Source organism: Arvicanthis niloticus, chromosome 10 (genome assembly GCF_011762505.2).
Source record: "Arvicanthis niloticus isolate mArvNil1 chromosome 10, mArvNil1.pat.X, whole genome shotgun sequence".
Taxonomy (NCBI): domain Eukaryota; kingdom Metazoa; phylum Chordata; class Mammalia; order Rodentia; family Muridae; genus Arvicanthis; species Arvicanthis niloticus.
In genome coordinates this window covers 50,894,209-50,918,089 of record NC_047667.1, presented here as the reverse complement: position 1 = coordinate 50,918,089, position 23,881 = coordinate 50,894,209, and the positions used below count along the sequence as shown (strand labels likewise).

General features: G+C 43.0%; 2 protein-coding genes and 1 long non-coding RNA gene across 6 annotated transcripts in view; 1 reads left to right on the top strand and 2 right to left on the bottom strand.

The window, feature by feature from the left end:
* F5 (coagulation factor V) overlaps nucleotides 1-9,539 on the bottom strand; it is a 67,747-nt gene extending 58,208 nt beyond the window's left edge. For 2 of the 3 annotated variants that reach the window (XM_034513489.2, XM_076941507.1), the window contains exons 1-2: nucleotides 9,079-9,537; nucleotides 6,740-6,828 (exon numbers count right to left, since the gene is read on the bottom strand). In XM_034513489.2, coding sequence (XP_034369380.1) covers nucleotides 6,740-6,828; nucleotides 9,079-9,236 — 247 coding nt within the window. In that variant the 5' untranslated portion in view covers nucleotides 9,237-9,537. Of the gene's footprint in view, nucleotides 1-6,739; nucleotides 6,829-9,078 lie in introns of all 3 variants that reach the window. The other variant, XM_076941506.1, reaches the window with a different exon arrangement.
* Nucleotides 8,065-10,930, top strand: LOC143443712 (uncharacterized). Its single transcript, XR_013112918.1, has 2 exons — nucleotides 8,065-8,297; nucleotides 10,718-10,930. It is a non-coding gene; the product is annotated as an uncharacterized LOC143443712 (long non-coding RNA).
* Nucleotides 10,931-11,045: 115 nt separating this feature from the next.
* Selp (selectin P) overlaps nucleotides 11,046-23,881 on the bottom strand; it is a 35,707-nt gene continuing 22,871 nt past the window's right edge. Inside the window, exons 9-16 of one of the 2 annotated variants that reach the window (XM_076941508.1) lie at nucleotides 22,510-22,695; nucleotides 18,687-18,872; nucleotides 17,353-17,562; nucleotides 16,159-16,344; nucleotides 15,239-15,355; nucleotides 13,419-13,449; nucleotides 12,232-12,287; nucleotides 11,046-11,729 (exon numbers count right to left, since the gene is read on the bottom strand). In XM_076941508.1, the coding sequence (XP_076797623.1) occupies nucleotides 12,233-12,287; nucleotides 13,419-13,449; nucleotides 15,239-15,355; nucleotides 16,159-16,344; nucleotides 17,353-17,562; nucleotides 18,687-18,872; nucleotides 22,510-22,695 (971 nt within the window). In that variant the 3' untranslated portion in view covers nucleotides 11,046-11,729; nucleotide 12,232. Of the gene's footprint in view, nucleotides 11,730-12,231; nucleotides 12,288-13,418; nucleotides 13,450-15,238; nucleotides 15,359-16,158; nucleotides 16,345-17,352; nucleotides 17,563-18,686; nucleotides 18,873-22,509; nucleotides 22,696-23,881 lie in introns of both variants that reach the window. The other variant, XM_034513379.2, reaches the window with a different exon arrangement.

The window sequence follows — 23,881 nt, the reverse complement described above, 5'->3', positions numbered from 1 at the left end:
GCAGGATGCAGGATACAGCATGAACCAGACTGTTAATATGTTTTTTTTGGTTCTTTTACTTTTATAAAGTCTCCTTTTAAAAGATTTATTTATTATTTATTTCATTTGATTACACTGTTGCTTTCTTCAGACACACCAGAAGAGGGCATCAGATCCCATTACAGATGGTTGTGAGCCACCATATGGTTGCTAGGAATTGAACTTAGGACCTCTGGAAAAGCAGTCAGTGCTCTTAACTGCTGAGCCATCTCTCCAGCATGTTTTTGGTTCTTTAACTTTTCTGTTGCTTTCCTTTTAAGTTTGCTCTCTCTCTCTCTCTCTCTCTCTCTCTCTCTCTCTCTCTCTCTCTCTCTCTCTCTCTCTCTCTCTCTCCCCCCCCCAGATTTTGATTTTTAGGTGCTGTCTGTTTCTTACAAATGACCTGGAGAGAATCTGGGGTAAAAACTGGTAAAAGGCTCTGAAAGAGACATTGTCTAGATGAGGGGTAGAGTGGGTTCTTCAGCAAAGAAAATGCCAGATAAATATGCTGGAGACAAAAACCTCTGAGTTTTAGAATGTATTGGCTATGGAATAGGGGGTGGGGGTCATCAAGGTGTTACAGTGCCAACAAGGGTCTGTCTGAGAGCTGGGTAGATGGTGACACACTGTAGGATGAAGATACCATGTGCTGATTCTGTTCAGTGTGTGTGGGGTGTGTGTGTGTGTGTGTGTGTGTGTGTGTGTGTGTGTGTGTGCCTTGCATGGTAAAAAAGACTGTACACAGGATTAAATTAATGGTTAATTGTGGGAGGCTGAGATTGTCCTGGGTCACCAAGTAAGTCTTATGTAGTCACAAGGATACACACTAAAGGGTCACAAGAGAAGCTTAAGAAGGAAATTAGAAGATGCTAACTGTGAAAAGGGCAGAAGGGGAAAACACATCACACACAGGCAGCTCTAATTAATGAAAAGGCAAGAGAGTGACTTCTCAGGGACGGAGCTCTGCCAACACCTCTATTTAAACCCAGTGAAGCCTACTCTGATCCTGCACATCGAGAACTGTAACTGTTAGCAGAAGAAAAAACCCCTCATGTTCTGAGGCAAGGTCTTGTCATGTAGCCCAAGCAGGCCTTGTCATACTCATGATCTTATTGTTCTGATTTCCCAATGCAGGAATCGTAGACATGTGTCAGGACATCTGGCTGATTCATTTTTTTCCCAAAGCACTAAATGTGTTGTAATTTGTCACAGCTCAACAGAGGTTGTGCCTTCCGTGGTCTGCTCCCATCTCTCTACTCTGGTCCTGCCTCTTCATTCTCTGCTTATCTTTCTACCCACTGCCATCCTGTTCCTGCCTTGCCTGCTCCTATCTTTCTAGCCACTGTCATCCTGGCCGTGCCTTCTCTGCTCCTATCTTCCTGGCCACTCTTGTCCTGTTCCTTTTATGGATTCATCCATCTTGAAATTTATATTGCTTTTATGCCAGGATCTTTTTTGTTTGTTTTTCTGACTCTGGACAGGATCGTGGAGGCCACATTCTTCATGTCTCAGTTTAGAGAAGGTTAACAAAGCTGGCTATGTGTGTGGAGAAAAGGATGGAGACTGGGGATTAGCTTGCCCAGGATAGGTCAGTGGCTCCCTGGTATTGCTGAGACTAGAATCTAGGTCTTGGAGTGTCCAAGAAAAATCTTTCCTTAATTCTTTGGGGGCAGGTTAAGACTCTTGCCTTCCTGGAATAGTCCAGATGGGTTCCTCTTTTGACTTCTGGAATTCTCTGCTTCATTGGCTGACCCTGTCTTCTGAATGTTACCTTTCATCTGGCTTACCATGGAAGCTCAACCTGTCCAGGCCGCCCACAGTCCAGTATTTACCGGCAGCACTGTCACGGTATTTTGTTGTCCTGCCTCTCTTGCATGGTTATTTGTTTGTTGTTATCACATGGCTACAAATGCCAAATGCCAAGAAAAACCTTCCTAAGTTATTTGACCCAGTAAGACCTCTTACTTCAATGGGCATTTTGACAGCTTGGGGTGTTTATTCAACTCTCTTCCTGCTTCTTTATAATTAGGGCCCAACTAAAGGATGTTTTCCTAACTGTGACTCAAATACCTTAGTGCATGTAGCAGACCCGAGGCTGAGGGTTTCCTCCTATCCCAGCTATGTAGTCGAAGCTCTTCCCACTGATGGTTTGATGAGAGAGAAGGAAGGTTAGGGGAAGGAGTGATGTACCTTAGGGCTTGAGAAAGCTGTATCGCATGTAGCCAGTCTCATTCAGTTGAAGAATTGGAAAGACCGCAGTAGACGAGCTAGCTGAATCCTCTGCTCTCAGCTGAACAAAGCGTTATATCACATAAGACAGCCACAGTAAACCATTAAAGCTCATTTGGGGACAAGACTTTCATAACCTCCATTAGAAAAATGTGGAGATTCAAAATTTTGAAGCCCAAGTTGAATTCCTGAAACTGGATCTGGCCTCTCCAACTGTCTAGGTCTCCACAAACATCATTCAGATATCACCTTTAGACTATCCCCCAAACAACTTCCTCTGCTTTCAATTTACTAAACTAAGTCTGGGTTCCTGCTACTGTGGGGCTGAAGAACCATGACTTGTTCAAACTCTGCTAGAACCACACCCCAAGTATTTGGGAAAGGAAACACAGTGAAGGTAAAACAACACAAGGCTAGATCTAGGGGGTGCTAACTAGCATTCAATCAGACCTCAGCCAGATCCACCAAGGCTTTTCTTTCTCAACAGCTCTGCATCCTTGGGAGTTTAAGAAGGGACTGCATAAAAAGGGATGTTTTAATCCCCCAGTTTGTCCACATTAAATATGTTCTGCAACGCACAGGCTCTGACAGGAAGCTAACGTTTAAAGCGAAAGGTCTTAAGCACAATCCAGGCTGTTCTTACTAACCTTCAAGGCCTACTTCTGACTAACAAGGCTGTGTCTCAGGAGCTCACTACAAGAGACATCTGACAGGATGTCTGTCACAGTGGTCTCCCTCTCGAAAAACTACCGGCACCGCCTTCTGTCAGTTCAAAAGTCTCCAGCCTGGCCATGGCCTTTTCTGTCACTGTGCACCCAGCACAATACATTGTTTAGCAATGACATCAGTATTTGGTTAAACCTGGCAAAAGCCACAGAGCATTTAGCTTTAAATACTTGCCTTCTCCTCTTGGCCTAGTGAATATGTTCCCATTTACTTACAAGTTACATGGTTCTTATGAACCTATTGAACATGCTCCACTCTGAGCTGTAATATGACCTTAATACCCAACCCTGGGACTCCCAGCATGGGCAGCATCTACTTAAGGCTGAACCAGGAACAGCTTTTAATGCTAGCACTTCCTGCTTCTTCTGTATCCAGATCCATCAGTTATCCCCAACCCCAGGTAGCTTTTCTACTGAATTAATAAACATTAGGTTCCTGTGCTGCTCCCAAATATTCTTGAACCTCTCATTGGTCTCCAGAACTTCCCTGTCTTCTTCCCAGTGGGACCCACATTTCAGGAGGAATTTTTCTTTCTGTCTGCTTCCATTTCTTCACCTGCCGATCACTCCCCAGAGCCCTGTCATCATTTCTCACCCCACCACTACAGCAGAAAGCAGGCTTTATCACCCTCTGTATGAGTACTAATTCCTCCTGGTGCCATTTGACTCTGTTTCCAGGGAATCTCAGCCTCCAGCTCTCCTCAGCCCTCTCTAGGAAGACTTTCTTAAGCTTTTTGGTGACCATTGCTTTCTTGGCATGTTCCTTGGACTCTGTTGCTCCTTTGAGCTCTGTCTATAGTCTCCTCCTCTCATTATATTTTCCTTGGGTGAGCTTGTCCTCCTCCCGCCCACCAGAGCTTCATTTGTAACCTGGTCATGATGTCTCCTGAATATTTGTATCAGTCTAGCTCAGTTCTCCCACCTAAAAGCAAAACTTCTATGCCTACCTGTTCCTTTGCTAGCACTAGGTAGACATTCTACAGACACCCCAGACTCCAAGTCTGACCTCATTATCTTCCCAAACAAGCATCCTTCTTTTCTTCAGTTTTCTTTCTTATTGAATGGCACATTCTACAGTGTACACAGTACATTCTACATTCTACTACTCAGTCCAGAAACTTTGATGTCAGTTATAATCCCCTTCTCTTGTCTTCATCCAATTAACTACCTGTTTAGTTGATTTTAGCTCCTAAGTATCTTTGGAATCCATTTAATTTTCTCCACCCAGCTTCCCCGCTGTCTTGTTTCCTGGATGGGCACCAAAGCCACATTGCCATTTTCTCTGCCCTTGCTATTCTCTAATCCAGCTTCCAGATTTGGAGAGAACAAAACTTTTAATTAATTTTTAGTTAGCATGGGGAACAATGGCATTTATGATGGCATTTCCCTACATGTGTGGCACTGTACTTGACTCACACTCATACAGCAATGTTGAAACCGGTACCTAAAGTGCAAATTTGAGTCTGTCTCTCTCCTATTTAAATGATCTTAGTGTCTCTCTACTTCCCTCAAGACAAAGCTTCCACCTTTTAATGTAGCTCGGCATGTTGTGGTGACCCCCAGCCATAAAATTATTCTCATTGAGACTTCATAACTGTAATTTTGTTACTGTTATGAATCATAATGTAAACATTTGTGTTTTCCGATGGTCTTTGGCAACTCCTGTGAAATGGTCATTCAACCTCCAACATGTTTCAACCCAGAGGTTGAGAACCTTTGATCTAAACCTTCATGTTCTCCACCTTTTGCTCTAAAATGCATCTTTATTGGCTTTTCAGTAGCCGCTTTCTCTCTCTCCTCACCGCTGAACTGGAGAATCTTCTGTATTGCTCTTCTTCAACACTGTGCTAACACGGCCCACTCTCACTGGTCTTTCCAGCTGGCAGATGACTGAGAGTCAGAACTCACCTCTGTAGCCTCAAGTGTGGTATTCTTAGGTTGAGGTCATTAACAGAATACCTAACTGTCTTATTTAAAAGTGAATAAATATACAAATTATAATGATTATAATGCACAAGAATATAAAACGAGCAAAAATATTGCTGTGTTGACATATCAACAATATTACGATATGCATGTGCTAATGGAGCTCTAATTCATAACTGGAATAGTAGCAATAACAATCGTGTAGATTACTTCTGTTAAGCTTTTGTCACGTGTGAGCGTATTATAAGTACTGTGTATTCATTAAACTTCACAGCATCTCAAAAAGGCAAGAGCAAATTCAGGGAGGATACAGATGGGAGAAAAGGTCCTTAAGTTACATACACTAGGGTAGGAATCCAAGCTATGTCCTAAAGGATACGGCTCCTGGGAAGGTAGATGTAAAAGCCACAGTTGTGGTTGACTTTGGAGCCTTGGAGAAAAAGAGAAGAGTGGTGACATTGAGAAGAAGTGGTAAAGAAACAGAAAGATAATTTCACTTTTCTAGATGAAGATTTACCTGAATGTTATTCTATTGCTGATTTTTTTTTCTGAAGGAAAAGACTAGATTTAAAAAAGATAAGAGTAAAAGAGACCAGTGGATACAGGGCAGAGCAGGAGATGGAGCGGGCGGGCAGAAGATGAGCCTAGGAAAGATAACGTCATTACCAGGCTGGGGGAAGGTGAGCAAACTAATGGCAAAGGACTCAACTGGAAGATGCTCTCCCTGGAGACGGCCTCTGTCATTCCTGTGAAATACGTTTATATAGTTAAGCTCTCAGAGCCCTCAATAATTTAGTCTTTGATTAAGGAAGCACAAAAGGAAAAAAAAAAGAGAGGTTTTCTTCAAATGCCATAGCTATTAGAAAAGCAAAGGATCACACATGTTGTTCCTTTGAATGGGTACAGGAAGCTGGATAGAAACTGTAAGAGATTCATTCTGTTAGGACACGCCTGTGCCTAGCCAACTAGATTACAAGCCCCAGGAAAGTCTAAGTTTACTTTGTCTACTCTTGTGCTCACAGTGCCTAATTCAACGTCAAGCTAGCAGAAGGTGCTCGCTCGCCTGTGGTTTGCTAGATGAGTAAACACCAAGTGAAACACTAAAACTTTTTGTGTGGCTTTTTTTGACCAAGGCTAAAGACACGACCGGCTATGTAACATGTGACCTGTTCAATTCCACACTACCCCATGCTCAGAAGAATCCCAGTTTGGTTTAGATTTTACCGTCTATGAAATTCTCAATAATTTGAAGGAGCCCCACATTCTCACTGGGTCTGGGCATACATATACTGCTAGTGTTTGATTAAAAAACCATAATACATCCTATAACAGAAGATAACTAAATGAGTATTTAGTTATTTATTTTAGGGTGTGTTTGTGTGCATGCATCATGGTGTATGTGTGGAAGTCAGAGGCCAATTTGAGAGATTAAGTTCTTTTCTTCTATCCTGTGGGGCCTGGGGATGGAACTCAGGGCTTCAGGCTTGGCAACAATTACCTTTAGCCACTGAGCCATCTGGCCAATTCATAATGGAGACATTTTAAGTATAAAGAACACAATATTTTCCATGAAAAATTATATTTAAAATAAAAATACAGGCTGTGTCTGGAGGCACAGGCCTATAAATCCAGCTAGTTGGGAAGCTGAGACGAAAAAAATCACAATTCACAGTCTTCTCCAGAGACCTTGTCTCAGAATAAAAGTTTAGATGGAGACCAGGGGTATAGATCAGTACAGTACAGATCACTGTACAGGTTTTTTCTTTTCCCTTAACATTCATTAGACTGTAGGTTCAAACTCCAATATAATAATAATTAAAAAAATATTTTTCCAGGCTTACCTGAGTTGCTAGATCGTGGTTTCTCTTTCTTAAAATGTGGCTCATACTCTCTGTAGACAATTTTCTTGAAAGAAGGTATAGAATTCAAACTGGAAATAAAGTACAGAAATGAACTTGAAAGTCATATGTGATATCTATTCCCATTCCAGAAACAGAGGTGTCTATGTGACTAATTTTGTATAAGAGCAGAGTGATAGTATTTTATTATATTTCCAAAGCCCAGGGTTTTATAAATTTGGATCACAAGTGAAATCAACGAGATAATCATTGGTCTTTTTAAAGATAGTCCGCCCCAATATTCATGCTTCCGTGAACACAAGCCTGATGCTTCTCTGATGCTGCTCTTCAGAATCAACCTTTTTCTATAAAGGAAGACAAACTCTAACTCCAGGTGTAAATTAAAAATAGAAGTCACTGAGAAGTAAGTATATCGGTGAACTGTTTTCAACCAATGAATCAGGTATAATTTAGAAACATTTTCCACTTTCATTATATGTTTTTGAATAACTAGAAGATGTGGTAAATTGGTGTCCATTTGGTGGAGCCTGCTTCTAGTTGGGAGAACAGAGACAGCAATAAGGTAAGACTCTGGGATTCATATTGGAAACAAACCAAAAACCCCCATTGGAAAGACTAAGGCGTTTCCTAAGAAGACACAGAGGCTAAACATCACAGCTCATCACAGCCGAGATCCAGGACGCTTAAACCATTTCCCCAGCTTTAGCCAGACCCAGGAGGCGTCCATTCCATTCTCTGTTTCTAGAGTCAACAGGGTCAAGCTTCTTGATACCTACATATTTCACAGGAGTGATGGAGACTCTGGAGGAAGAGCTTCCTCTAGCAGATTTCCCTACCAGTAATATACCCATTTTTCTTTCCTTACCAGGGGAAGACCTGCCCACAGAATGCAATATTGTTAGCTAGGGTCCTCATGTTGTACGTTTGATCTGAATTTGTTCATCTCTAACCTTGTGTCCTAACTTACACCTACCTGTGCCCTACCCCAGGCTGAGCACAGTCGCCAAGTCTGTGTTCTACCCCTAAGCAGGAAAATTGGTGCTGGGAATAATGTATTTTCTTTGGGGTTTCAGTTAATGGCAGTTTCCTAAGAGTACGGGAGTACCTTAGATTATCACTCTGAAAATGCAATCTTTAAAATCATTTCAATGTGATATTTCTTATTAGCATGATACCAAGACCGAATGCCATGACTTCCCAAATAACCCAGTTCCGGTAACAGCAAACTCAAAGGCTGATTATTCATTTGTTCTAAAACATTACACATTACTTTCAAGATATTACTTTTTTTTTTTTTTTTTTTTTTTTTTTTGGCTGATTGCTTTGGTTTTGCAATTGTAAAAGAGGAACACATCTTTCACAATCGCTTAAACTTTGATGCCAACTAAAAGGGAAAAAATGAGTCAATTGGAAGGCCGGGCTTACCATTTAAAATAAAAACTCTGGTGGATGCGTGCTGAGTATACCGTACGATTTCGGTAACCGCAGGAAGCTTTGCACTTAACCTTCCAATTAACAAACTATCCTCTGCAACTCACAGGTAGGTATGATATTATTTAAGCCTCCTCTTAGTTACACATGCCTTTGAATGGCCACCTTACATGGTCACTGACATGGGTAATATTCAGGGCCGACCGGGATACCCAGGCTAAGCCATATTCCAGGAAGTAACCCAAAGTTAGAGAAAACATGAAGCCACATTAGGTAGCCAGGAATAAGTCTAGGAAAAGTGAAAATACAAGCGTGTTTTCCCCGGTGAACCGATGTTGAAAATCGTTTATAGGAAGGCAACAAAGTTAGGGCAAGAGTCACTAAATTATGTTCTTATTATAACGAAGTACATGGTGACATCTTTTTCTTTAGAAGATGAACCTATGTCTACCAGGAATAAATATTATATAACTAGAAGTTCCATTTTTTTTTTTTTTTTTTTTTTTTTTTTAAGCAGACTGTTAAAAGGCTGGAACCGAATGTGCAGGTAGAGCTAAGAGGGTTGTGGAGGTGTGCCCTTCCAACCCATCAATACACTAAACTAACAAACGCGGGTGAAAACAGATTAGGGGGTGCACCTGGAAAGAAAGCCACAGCTAACCATTCACATCGAAATTTCCACGTCTCATAATGATAAAGTGTGTCAGTAGAGGCAAAATTAGCACTCACACATTATTCTGTGTCTCTGTCTGTGTCTCTCTTTTTTTCTCTCCCTTCTCCTCTCCACCCCACCCCCACCCCCGAATTTTAAACCTTGCAATTATAATGGATTTTCTTCTTGGAGAAGCCCACCTGGATTTCACCCCCAGATTTTCAGATCCCCAGTTTACCTTGGATCTGTGGGCTCAGGATGGTAGTTCCAGAGGATCCCCTGAGCAGCCACATAGAACTGCCTTAGCCGCGCAGCCTCTGCCTGGTGGCTGCCCCAGCCCAACCAGTGGGTACCCAGAGCCACCAGGAGGAAGAAGCGCGGGCAGACTAGGAGCATGGCCCTTGTCCTGCCGCGCGCTGCCGCCACCGACAGTGCTCCGTGCTCTGTCCTTGCTGCTCGTTGTCCTGGCTCCCTGGAGGACTAAGAAGCTGCAGGGTACAGTGAGTGTCCCTGTCCCCTGTGGTGGCTGTCTCACCCTACCTCCCTTCCCCTCTGTGCCTAGTGTAGGCAGGGGTTTGTTGAGGTCACTCCCCCCTGTGGTCAGAGGCATTTATTAGAGAGAATGCCAGACAAGGAATTTAGAGGGAAAGGAAGGGCAAGCCTGCTGGAGGTTGTGGTTCAGGAGCTGTGTCCAAGGGTCTCCGCCCCATCACAAAGCAGCATTTCCCCCACTGCACCGGAGGTGGGAGAAGCAATCCCACTTAACCTGCAGGGGGTTGGGGAGTGAGGGAGTGGGGGTCAAAGTTTAAGCTTGCCAGTCGATTTCTGCAAACCTCAGTAAGACCCAACACCCATCCACGGATCCCAGGAAAATGGCACTGCCCGTTAACTAGGAACAGAAAACAGCTTCAGGACAAGTCCACCAACAGGTTAGCATTCTGAATTGCTTAGGACAGACCACCTGGTAAGGGTTTGTCACCAGCTTAAGTGCATGCAGTACAGAATAAAGTTTAGAAAACTCATTTGAGATAGTAGCTGTGTGGTCTGGGGCCAACTACATTTCCAGAGTACTTTTGACATCTGTACAATAAGGACAGCAATTCTAATTTTCCTGGATCTGATTATTGGCAGGGGACAAACTGTTGGAAATTGGATTGCCTCCCCTCCCCCCCCCCCCAGTGTCTTGGCAGCTACAATTTATAAGCTTGTTCTCCTGTATCATGGGTCCATGTTTTGAAGGATCCGATGCATGTTGTTTTAGATTTTATTTTTCTGGTGGTGAAGAAGCTGAGAATTATATTTGAATCAGCAGGATGACTTGTCCTGAGTTCTCCAGAACTCTGTTTCTGTTCCTGCTTTATGCTTCCAGTGCATCCAGGAAATTGTAATCTGGTGCATCCAGGTTCGTCAGCAGCCTGCCCCTCCCCCAACTCCTGCTTCTTTTCCTTTGCTTGTGTTATTCAGTCAGTTTAGAATGCCCCTTCTCCAGTCAGGCATGATGGCACATGCCTGTAATCCCAGGGCACAAGGGGCTGAAGCAGGAGAATGTGAGTTTGAGGCCTGAGATCAGCCTAAGCTATGCAGCGAGACCCTGTACCGAAAAGTAGTTAATCAGCAGACGTGTGCATACATAACTACATTAAAAAGAATGTTCACATACATTTCCTTCTTGCTCTGCCTTTCTGTTCTTTAAAGTCAGGATTTCATCCATTGTTTCTGATTCTGGGTTCAAATAGACTTTTCTGTTTTATGAACTTAATCTGTTCAGAATATATACTCCTTTTGATAGTTTTTCAAGATTCCCTTGTATCCATAGCTAGATTATGATCTGTTCAAAACAGCAAGTCTCTAAAAGCAAGTCTTTTCTTTTCCCCCAGTCACTGCAACTTTCCTAAGGACAGCTTTACTGCTGAAGTCTGCTCATCTGCCTACGTGTACACAGGCTACAAACCGATCACTGGATTTCATTACAGCTCAGCAAAGCAACTGCAGTGTTTGACTCCTTAATGTTTGCATCAATCGCAGACAAGCCATTCGTAATTTTCAGTGACTTATTTATTAAATATGTGAATTAAATTACATATAAAACAGTATGTGTTCTTTCCTGCAGAACAGTAATGCAAAGAGGACCTTTTCTGCTCCTCTGATTTTTTTTCTCTGTGGACAGGGGACATACAACATATATTTGTGGGCTCACTAGAAGGTCCAGCTGTCATTTGGAAGATTGTAATTGTGACCACATTGGTGGTAGACAAAGTGAAATACACAGACCTTATTGAACAAACCACAAAGAGCTTGACATTTGGGGGAGTTGGATTTTACATTCAAACAATGGGCTTTGGGTGCTTTGGTGGAGGGAAAGTCGGCAGTCAGATGTGGCATCCTGGCTCTATTCCTGATCTTCTGTGTCCCCTAGTACCATCTTGAAGTTTCTGTGAAAGTCTCAGCAGCAGAGGTGTAAACAACCTCATAGATATGAAACATGGAAGACCCAGGAGATCTTAAAGCAGGTGTTCCTTAAACTACTCCTCAATCCCAAGAGAAAGCAGACAGACCTTCGGTTTTCCAGAGCCTGGTCACCTGTGGAGGCACATGCTCCAGTGCCTTGGACTAACTCCTGTTTTCAGTAACATCAAAACAGCAACAAACCACAGACCACAGCAGAAACATTTGCTCCTGCTTCTGTGACTGAGCTGGAGGGGGGGGGGCAGAGCAGGAAGAGGTGGATGGAGAGGTGGGAGAGTACATAGTTCTTTCCCTTGGTTCCTGTCCGATGATTTACAGAGAACCCCAGCAAATGAGGTGAAGTTAAAATCAAGTCTGACGGGAAACTTGACATGTGCATTCGGAATCCTGAGAGATTGGATGAGACATCGGGAGGCCAGGTCTCTGAAAAAGAAAGAAACTCATTTAACGACCCCTTCCTTAAAAGATAAAAAAAATTTTCACCGTGCTCACCCCCTGATGTCTGAGACAGTTGCCTCTTTGCAGGTTCTACACTGTCTACCAGCAGGAAAGGGGGCTTTTCACGGTACTGTTTGAAAAGATGGCTTCAGATGATTTCTGTTCCAGTAGGACAGGGGATTTTGAGGCAACCCCACTCTGTCAACATTACTTGGTTGCCAACAATGGGATCTCACACATCCTGGAACAGGTTATATACTGCTAGAACCTTTATCTGGGCAGGAATGGAAATCCTAATCCCGGGGTAAATCCCATTGACCCTACTCGGTCACACATACTTGTTGCCAATATGGTTTTATCATGGCTTAACATTTTAATACATGCCTAAAATTCAATACATATGATATAAAGAAAATTCAAGATTGATATTCTTGCCTTTTCACCTCCTGTTCTATTTTCTTCAAAACTATCCTCATAGAGAACTCACCTTAAGGGGTTGGGTCATATGCAGCGTTAGTGAAGACTCCATATGTTCCTAGGTAGCTGAGAAACAGAAACACAAAGATGATCTGCCATGAAGTAAAAGCTAGTCCTCCCAACAGCCAGCTCACGGTATCTTTAGAACAACAGATTGCCCCCTATCCTGAAATTCTGTCTATTTTAATAACAAAAGCAAACAGGAAAGCAAGTTTCGAGGTGGCACTCAGAACTCTGGGTAATTTGGTTTGCACTTTACACTCACACTTTTTCACAATATTAGGAATGGAACCCAGAGCCCCAATGCATGCTGGTCGAGTGTTCTACCAGCAAGCCATGTCCATAGCCCTGCCCACACTATTGTTTTCTGTGCAGAAAATCAGATCTAGCTTATAAGGGGCTGCAGCCTCTTCTTGATAAGAAGACAGAGTCACAAAGTTCTGAGCCTTGATAACCAATGCTTAAGGGAGGGTTTTGACAGAATGACAGTACTGCCCCCTAGGGATGGTTTTTGGATTTTCATGCTGAAGATAAGGACTGACATGTAGTGGACAGAGGTCAGGAACGTTACAGATCCCAAAACACAAGATACAAAAGGATTGTCCTAGATCCCTTTGAATAGCACACTTCAGGCTTGAAGGCTGCTTGCCTGGAACTTCAATGCCTCACATAGAAATACTAAGTGGGTTTTTCATTTTTTAAGATGTCATTGCTCTGTGAATCACACTAATCCATGGTATTTTGCTGAGTCGTGGAGATTTACAAACTTTCAATGGTCTCCAAACATTTACTAGTGTAGCACCCGGGCTTTAGCACGTTGTTTCTACTATAAATCACTTGCCACTTTATTTCTTTTTTATACTACAATGAGGGTCTCCATTGATTGTTTTTAACCAGTTGAGGTAATGAAGTGTGCACACACAGCAAGCAAGCACGCAAGCTCTCAGAAAGACTCAGTGAAGAGCAGGGGTGGGGGGTCTGGGTGGCTTGGGTGCCTGAAAATCCCTGTGTGTTGATTTTTAAAACACTATATTCAGCTGACATATTATTACCGCATGCTTTTTTCTCAGGACAGGAAAGGCATAGCAGGAGATGTATTACAGAGAGCAGGAAGCGTCACACATGATCCCTCTGACATAGCAAGTTAGAAAGACAGACTGGCGAAATTTGTTCTTGCGCAGAACATTTCCAGCTTACCTGTAAGGTCTCAAGGGGCGTTTTCCATCCACTGAAATAAAGAGAATAAAAAAAAAAAAAAAGAGTGAGGTGAAAGGTCACCCTTGTCAGAGATGATTGAGGAAAGCTAGAAGAATCTTTTTCTACAAAACAAAACCACCAACTACCTTGACCTCCTCTCTCTGAGGCCTCCAGCCTTGGGCTGTGAGAGCTCTCTATTGCTGCATCTGAATTTTTAGTCCCTTAATCCTCACCTGGCATGCTAGCTTTATATATCAGCTCATAACAACACTACAATGGACGCTCTCATTCCCCCTCCTTATTGTAACGTAGGTGATCAGGAGTCTCCTGTCTTAATCTAAACAACAGACTCTGATAGCTAAATCTTTAGCCATGGCTACAGCACTGCCTATAACTTGACAATAGACTATTTCAGCACCAGAAATTAAATTGGGATGTACCTAGGAGATGCCACCCTCCCACGACTCATAGATTTATTTATTGGCAGAGTTTGAGAACAATGGGCGGCTAACAATGGGCAGTTTTTATAACCTTGAATTTGTCTGAGAACTGAAGAAACAACTTGGCAGTGGTTTGCAGGGTCAGTAGACGGGGAGGGGGAAGCAGGAGGAAATAACGTGACTATGGAGATTAAGGCCTAGTTCTGAAGAACCCTCCCTTCTGCCTTCTTCTTGAGCTTGTTGAGTGAGGGAACTTTTATTGAGGGATTCTTCATAACTATTTGGCACATCTCTCCCTTTAGCCAGAAATCACCAGTTGCTATCATTAGGAGATTGCGCACAGGAGTGTTGAAGAAACGTGCTCCGTGCAGTGGTGGCTTTGTGTGAAGATCGATAAGAAGAGAGCACAGGACATTGTGAGCCGTGAGCAATTGAGATTAGGTACTGGAACACCTCAGTGGAATGGGAGGGCTGGGATAATTTAGCACAGCCTCTCCCCATCCAGTTATCTGGGTTTGAGCATCAGCTGGTTCTCAGTGCCCTACTTACTTTCTACAAGGAAGGACAGTGAGAGCCTCATTAGTTTATAAAGAAATGTTTGTGAATCCAGAAAGCCCCTGGGCAGGCTACAGGTCACAGTAGATTGAAAAGGTTGTTTGGAAGTATGAAGAACCAGGCATTCCTTTTTTTTTTTTTTTTTTTTTTTTTTTTTTTTTTTTTTTTTTTTTTTTTTTTTCATCTCCAGTCTAAGGTCTCTTTCTGACAGCAGAAAATTGGTGAAATTTCCTTGGTAGAGGCTTCCTCTGTTTGGTCATTTTTGTGTTTAAAGCTTTACAAGCCCCACATGTTTGCAGGAGAGAATTATTAGGTATGTTTTCAGGAGTCAACTGAAGCAACGGCTTCTTATGCCTCAGCTTCTCCTCCCGACTGGTCTGAGTCTGGTGGGTTCAGACACTCTCGGCTCTCTCTCTCTCTCTCTCTCTCTCTCTCTCTCTCTCTCTCTCTCTCTCTCGTGTTTCTTGTGCAATTCTGTCTGCTAGAACTCTATTTAACCTTCCCAGCTTGGCCAGGTCCCTTAAATGCAAAATCAAGCTTGAGAAATGTACACACATATACACACATACAACACACATATACACACATACACACAACGCACACATACACACATACAACACATACATACATATACACACAGAAACATCCAGAATTTCTGTATTTTCATAAATTCCTACAGGTGATTCTGATGGACAGTCAGGGCTCAAGATCACAGATTTCAGGTTTTTTTTTCTTTAACAAACTGTGTCTAAACAGAAACTACTGACTTTATCACTTCATTCCAAAATCATGAGCAAAAAAGAAGGGTCCTTTGTATTTACTTACTTTTCTTTCTGAGACGCTTTCTTAGCAGAGCCAGGAGTGTCCCGCCCACTGCCAGGACTGTTGTAGAAGCCACAGCACCACCCAAGTAAGTCAGGGCTTCCTGGATCGTCAGTGTCCCTGCTAACAGAATAAACACACGTGCAAGGTGTGAGTGTAGTGTGCACAGATTACATCCTTCCTGAGGCATCCCAAGGGCTGGGGTAGGGCTGTGAGCAGGATTCCCAAAGGCCCCACCAATGGCAAGAACTGGCAGGAAAGATCTTGAAGTCCGAAATCCACTGCAGCAGAACAGGAAGCAGGGCCTGATTGCATCCTAAGACTTACTTGGATTAATTTAGGTCAAAACTTGTGCTTTCTAAAGTAGACAAGGTAAAGATCCCCAGAAAAGAATTCATTAGCAGATCCAAAAAGCCTGTGCATGGTATATGTGTAAATGAAATAAATGTTTGGGTAATTTCTCTTTCTCAGTCAAAGATGTGGATATATAACAGAAATAGTCTTAACAGCTAAAGAGAGTGAGGAGAGATGGGGCTGAGAAGTGAGGAGTGAACGGGTGGAGTATAATTAAGAATCGAGGTGTTTTCAGAGGTAGATGGTATATAACGGTCAGAGATAACAAACTAGGACCCTGTGTAAAAGAAGTGTCAATGTGTGTTAAGCAGAGGTTATAAGAAGAGGGACAATTAGTATCATGAGTCTAAACAATGATAAAGAATGACAGGGATCCACATGGCAGCAGCTTCATCCCTAGGGCTCTGTCTGAAGTCAAGGGATCCCCTGCGGCTCATTGTAAAACACTCATCAAACACGGGGAGCCAGCAAAGGGAAGAAATTCTACCATGAGAAATGTGCGGGGAAAGAAACAGGGAGTCTGTTTTCTGAATCAAGCTGGTGTTCTAGTCTGTGTTTAAAAACTGTACCTTGGCAGGTTGGCATGGCATCTGACCAGTGGCCGTCCTCTCGGCAGGTTGCCCTCACAGAGCCATTCAGTGACTGCCCCTCTGGGCACTGGAAGGTGCAGGTTGATCCATAGCTAAAGTTTCCCCAGGGATTGGAACAGTTCACAGCTACTGCTGTGTCCATGTGCAATTCTGAGCATTTGACAGCTGTGAGGGAGAATAAAGAATGCGTGAGAAACAGATTTGCCACCGGGAGGATAGAGATTTGCTTTGAACTCAACTGGGATTGTCAATTGATGGAGTAGATGTGAAGTGTCATGATGGAGGTCAGCCACACCCAAGAGTCACACACAGCAGCTCTTAAAATGATACCTCACCAAAGCATCCACTGAAATACTAGCCAGAAAACAAGGATGGCCCATGACATCATATAAAAGTATCAACAAATACACTGGTCTTGCCTCTAAAAAGTCTCTTTACAAAATCTGTCCTTAAAAAACACTATTGAATCTATATCTATGTGTTACTATTGACGTGTTGTGAGTAACTGCCCATTCCAGCATGTGATTAACAAAATACTTATTTAGCGTTCCCTACAGCTGGACACTAGAAGTTTGGAAGAAGGAGAGACCATGATTCTCTTTAAACAATTTTTTAAAGATGACTTTAGATTACTCTCTGTAAGTGGTGAATAGCAAATGAAGCTTAGGAAATCTGATTTAATTCAAATTAAGTGTGATAGAACAGTCATGAGATTTGTAAAGCCCAATGCTGTGCTTTTTGGGAGATATCAAGACAAAGAAGACTGGGGACTCCATGATCTGTGAATAGTGTGGTAAATCCTTAAGACATATCACTCAGGGCTAACATCTTAGATACAATCATGATGAAAACACTGCAGACTTATACTGTCACCTAGTTAATAACATCGAAGTTTAGACTTCACAATTCAATAAGCTGGTTTGACATTCGCACACTTTTAGCTCTGATATATGTAGACATAAGTACCATGGTACTTGGCAGGGGTTTGGGACAGGGCAAAGTTGAAGCAATTGCTGCACATTTCTTTGGCTTGGGATTGTTGTGGATTTCAGGCAGGACTGGGTCCTTGCAGTGGTTGTCAGGGCTGGGTGGAATTTAAACAGGAAAATACATACAATGACTAACTCAAGAACTAGCAGGAAGATAACTCCAGAATTCCTTGTTCCTACTTACCTGTGCACGTGGGGGTCACTGCTGTCCATTGTCCTGAAGCCCTGCAGCGGAGCGAGTTGGCTCCTCTGAGTGTAAATCCAGTTTTACACCCAAAGTAACAAGTGGTGTTTGGACCGAAGCTTCTCAGGTGGTGTTGGCAGGACATTGTGCCCTGCCCAGGAGTCGTTAGGGCGGGGCATTGGACCGCTGGGATAGGAAGTGATGTTACACCTGTCATGAGAAAAAATATTTTAAAGTATTTGTATGTTTGTAGGCAAAAGGATCATATCTGAATTAATACTGTCATAAAATATCTGCCACTCACTTCTCCTGAAACAAGATATCTCTATCAATTTATACAAGAAAGCTGCAAAAATCTGCTAATCTCAGGTATGGAAAATGAGATGAGGAAAATTATTTAAAGGCTGGAGAGATGTCTTGCTGGGTGATAGCACTTGTTTTGAAAGCAAGAGGACCTCAGCTCAATGCACAGCATACACATAGAAGCCAAGGATAATCAAGTGTGTACCTAAAACTCCAGTGTTAGCAGGCAGAGACAGCTAGAGCCTGGGAACTGGATGGCCAATCATCCTAGCCAAAAAGGTGAGCTTCCGGCTCAGAGACAGACCTTGTCTCAGAAAATAAGGTGGGGAGTGAGTAACAGGGGAAGACACCTGCTGGCTTCCTCTGGCCTCTGTATGTATGCATACAGACACTCAAACCTGCTCACACATGTGTGCACACACCACACACACGCAAATAAAAAATAGTATTAAAAAGTGCCCACAAAAAAACATTGTCCTGGCTATAAGAAGAAGCAGGCAGAGTCCATATTTCTAATAGCCTTTAAAAGGTGTCAGCAGGAGAGCTGCCCCAGAGATCTAGCAACTCAACAGGAAGCCATACCAAATGCTGGTACTCCCCCTGCTTTTTTGGGAGATGTATTATTCTGTGGACCTAGGTCAACATGAAAGATGAAATAGAAGCGATGTCCCTCCTTGGCCACAAAACTGCAATGTGATGAGATGCATCTCTCTGCGTCTTGATTCCTTGTTTGAAGCAGTTGGGCCCATAACTGCCACCCAGCCTTCTCAACAATGATGTACAAAGTACCTCTCTGTTCAATAGAGATCTTTGAGATAAATAGGCTTAAAAGACATGAAATTTTTTTCTTCATGAAAATAAGGGCATCTTTTATTCCTGAACAGAAATGTCATCACATCTTCGAAGATCTTAAAACCTACAACTGTGTTGACTGCATTAATACTGTAATATGTACTTGCCACATAAAGGAGCCTTTGTGTTATCATCGTGGAAAAATATCTCCAAGCACAACTTCCCTGGCATGTCATTACCTTTGCAGGTTGGTGGAGGTGCCGACCATCTTCCAGAAACTGTGCATTCCACATTTTTAGACCCCAGTAACTCAAAGTCCTCATTGCAGGAGAAGTGACAGATAGAGCCAACACCGAATTCTCCATGACCATGAGAACAATCCAGGCTGCCTTGCTCTGGGGCAAAGAGTCCTGGACACTTGATGGCTGGAGTATCAAAGAGAAAGTCCCAATATTAATGCTCTCTCAGACACTCTGTATTTCACGAAGTTTATTCATTCAATAGTTGACAAACAGTTATTGTCTACTGACTGTATCTTGGGCATTTTAAGCTGATTTTGTATTTGTCTCTGACTCTTGGCTCACAATGCCCTGTTTCTTTCCATTTCTGATTACTAAATCCCACCCATTTCTCCAGGATGCAAACCCAGCATACCCTCTCTGATGCTGTTGGCAGTCACCACAGGCTGAATGGCTTTCCCTTAGTTCATCGACTTATTGTTGGAACTCATACACTATCATGTCACACACTGCATCTCCACTAACTTACTGCATGTAACCTGCTGTATGTAAAGCTTCTAGAACCCTCTACCACTCACTTTATCTAACATGATTCCCATTTTAGGGATCTCAGCGGGGTGGAGATGGCATTCAGCAAGCACATGTCAGAGAGCTGAACAAATGAGTTTCTAATTGGCTCATGACAATTTTCCCTTAAATCATTCCAGTAAATGGTTGAAGATACAGATGTTGCTTAGATTTATATTTTTTCATCATTAGATTATCTGACATATGAATACCATGTATCAGTAAGTATTAATAACCGAGTGGCTGTTGCTTATTCAAATCCAATGTCATTCCAAAGGTAATATCAAGTTCATTTTGCTTAGCCACTTTGATTCTTAAGACCCTTTAACTTTTATAAGCTGCCTCACGAAAACTGGGATATCGGCTCAGGTGTCTGTAGTAACAGGCTGTGCGAGGATGTTTTACAGATCCTTGCATTAATCCATTAAAACAATCAAAGCAATGAAGGAAAATAGAGATGTCCCAGGGTTCTGGGGCATGTGTTCACAGTATTTCAGAACCTGGATTTGGAGAAGTGGGCAAAGCAGAAGGATGGATCTGGAGGTCTCTGTTTCCTAAGAAGATTAAGCAGGGTGTCAGGGGCTGAATTCAGTGGCCAGACATGATCTCCAGAGGAACAGTGAGTGAGGAACCTTGTCAATGATGAGGACAGCAATGGTATGTGTCAGGGACGTGGTCTACAGGTGAGGAGGACAGGAGGGACACAGCAACCCAGCTCACAGACAGCACCATGAAAATTAGACATGTCTATGTCATTGCTAGGCTGATGGGGGAAGATTTCATGTCCTCTGAGGGGTAAGGGCAAGAGGAGACAGGACAACATAGGCAGATACCAAGTCCCAAGGGGCTCAGAGAATCAGTGCTATTACCACGATGGAAACACTTGTAAAAACACAGCCCTCTCACATCAAATGGAAACCCTTCTGCACCGTGAGATGGGAAGCTGGGTCCCTTCTGAAAAAATATTGTATGATAACCAGGGTACCTAGGCAGAGATGGGGATCGAAATGTTAAAGATTGGTTGGAAAATGAGAAGGCATTACTTCCCTAAATGTACCATATAAATGTAGTTAACGAAGCAAGAGCAGAGATATAAATATCTTTAAAATTAGGGTTAGAAGCTTGACAGTACTGAGGACCATGTCTGAGAGGTGCTGTTCCTGGGTGGATTCTGGGCTCACAGGGAGGAGGAGGCACATGCTTCCTCCTGAGGAGAAAAGGAGACTGGGAGGGAGGAAAGGGAAGTGACCTGGGAGATCACAGGTTTAGCAACCAAATTGGCTACATAAAAGATTTAAAAGTTTAATGGAATATATAAATGAAATTTGATTTTTTGCCCTTCTGGAGAGCCTGGATAATATAGAGAATGAATATGTTACTAGGATAAATGAAATAAAGGCTGAGAGATAAAGAAACAAGCAGCAAACACAGGTATGAACTCTCCTCACATGGCCTGGGCTGCTTGAGGCTTGTAGTATGTCTTTTTGACAGCAGGTGGTAGTGTTGTGCCCTTTAGTATAGCATCTTGGGATATCAATGTAGGGATGAATGAATAATAGTTTATCTGCCTTTCTCACAATTTTAATACATTTTTAAAGGCATAGTCTCTCATCTGATCACCAGTCTAAGGCCTGTTTCAGAATCTACCCGTCTGTGCTTGGATCCAGGATTTAGAAGCCCTGCCACTAGGTGGCAGTGTGGTTTGCTGGAAACACCCTGTATTCAGCCATTCTGCCCATCTTGCAATGTGCCTATTGGCAGCTACTCATTCTCTTAGTGCCCCATTTTCTTCATCTTTCAGAAGGAGATAACAGTAGCTTCTTTAGAGTGGTTTGTGTAAACTGAATACAAAAATCTATGTGAATTACTGCTCTCATTCTTACTCTGACTTCACTGAGCGATAACGAGGAACAGCGACCCCTATGAAACCAAACAAGAACTATAACTAACACAGTGCGCTTCTGTTTTAGAACATCCTATATATTTGTAGCATACGCGATACATTGTGCCTGCAAGGAGCTACCAGGAAGCTACAGACGGGAGGCCCACCCTGTTTTTGAGAGTGCCACCAGTTCACACTGTCAGCATGTTGAACTGAGTGAGTCTTATCAGAAACCAATTAGCTTCAGTTCAACTGGTGCTTGTTACACACTCATTTGGGTTCTATTCACTATTGCAGGCTACATAAAAATCGAGGAGGGATTGAGGAGATGGTTCTGGGGGTAAAGTACCTGCCAGGCAAGCACAAGAACCTAGATCAGATCTCTGGGTCCCGTGTAAAAAGACAGACATGGTCACACACATCTGTAATCCCAGCACTGTGGGTATTTAGATGGGTAGATACCTGGAGTTTGCTGGCTAGTCAGCATAGCTAACTGGTGTGAGTGCTGGGTTCAATGAGAGACCATGTGTCTTAAAGGTAAGATCAGAAGCAGTGATGGAAGACTCCTAACATCATATTTTTGCAACCACATGCATGCAACTCCTGAACACACACACACACACACACACACAAACACACACACACACGCACACACACATACACACTATACAGGCATGCACACATATTATACAAAGGTATGCAGGCATGCATATACATAAACTACACAGGCATGCACATATATTATACACACATGCATCCATGTGCACAAATATATTATACACACATATGAATGCATATGCATACACGCACACACACACACACACACAATGGAGGAGGCACAGCTTCTGCTCTCATTGAGTGTGAAGCCCATAAAGAAGTAGAAAGAAAAGTGAGAGAGAGCCTGGGAAGGTTAGATAACACCCATTCCCAGATAAGCTACTACTCTGAGACTTAGCGGGGTGGGTAAAGGTTGGTGTAGGGATGGGTGGATGGAGAGTGTGGGAGAAAAGAGTGAGACTGCTTAGAAGAAGCTAAGTGCTTCAGCGCATGGCTGAGTATCATTGCAAATGGTGATGCCCTCGGACCATCTCACCCTGGATCCTGTGTTTCCTTCTCATCTGTAGGATGGGGTTAATGCTGACCTCCCTTGTTATTCTAGAAAGCTGATCTCATGTCCTATGCTGACGTGAAAGCATTGTCAAGTGTGGAGTGCTTTACTCAATTCTTTTAAAAGGTTATTCAGAAAGAAAGAGACTGTTGGTCTAGATCTTCACGCCTGTTGTTTACTCGGGCACATCTTCATCTCTGGTGACTCTTTCCTCTCTGATGCTATCTGAGAAGTCACAAGAAAGGACAGACCCACGTGGCACCCACCTTCACATGTGGGAGGGATGCCCGTCCAGTGTCCAGATGGAGAACAATCCAATCTTTCTGGTCCAGATAGATAAAATCCTTCATCACACATGAACTGGCACGTGGATTTGTAGGCAGAATACCCAAGAGGCTGGATACAGGTCATGGATCCGTTCTCAGGGCTGAGCAAAGGGGTACAGGAGACAGCTGCCGTGCGGAGGACAGAGGGCGAGGGGGAGCTTATGTTAGAACTTGGCATTTTGAAACTCCTCTCTCTCTCTCTCTCTCTCTCTCTCTCTCTCTCTCTCTCTCTCTCTCTCTGTGTGTGTGTGTGTGTGTGTGTGTGTGACTGCTATCTGACTTTCTCTGCATTTAACTAAAGGTGGTCATTTTCTCTTTTTGCATTTCTGGCCTTTTTCTCTTTAAGACGTCAGGGAGCAGGGAGCTGGGTGACAGCTACAGCCTACAGTTAGTTGAATGACATTCTGAGATCTCACCCACATAGGGTTTCAGAAGCGATTCTAAAAGGGACTTGGAGAGATAGTAGTGTGCTTGTGTTGGATGCTCTTAGACCCCAGGGAAAGTTGCTCCCTTGATGTCTTCTTGAGAAACAAACCTAATGATGTTTCCAGAAAACAATGCCAAGAACTTAGAGGTGAAAATGGGGGTGAATTTTCCCTTCTTCAGTGAGTAGTGAGAGAATCTGGGTCTGTGCCCTAGCTTACACTATGCAGGGTGACCCCTTTGCAGCCTTAGCTGCTTTATTTTCAATGTATGAAATCTGTAACCTTGCCTTATAGTACTTTTTAGCTATATAGCAAGTCACTTAAGTCACACTCAAAGATTAAATGTAAAAGAGAATACAGTGGATCTGTAAATGCTAGCTTCCACCCCTTCCCAAAAGGCTCAACCTCCAGCACCAGGCATAGATGACACGCCAAGGTCAACTGCCAGTAAAAATGAAGTCAGGTCTCACAGTCGTTTGGCAGCATATGTATGCACAAGTGTGAGGTGTTTGGAGACTGGCTTGGATTGGTGCCGATGCTTAGAGACTTTGGGCAAGTCACTTAACCTCTCTCAATGTCGATATCTTAAAATGACTTAGTCAGATAAGAAGTAGACAGATTCTCAGTGCCAATGTCAGTAGCTGTCATGATGGACCTCTCTCGATTCACAGAGCAATGAAGCCCAGATGAATTGGAAGGGGAGGACTAATGTAAACAAGGTCGCGGGGTTCTGCTCCTTGTCTTGGTTATGCAGTATACGGCTTTAAATCAGAGAAAGTGGGACAGCAGTCCTAGGTCAGCTAACTCAACAGCTTGATGTTTTAAGGTGCTTTCTTGTCCCTTCACTTCATGCCCTCACTGGCAATACACCTCTCATTCTAATCAAC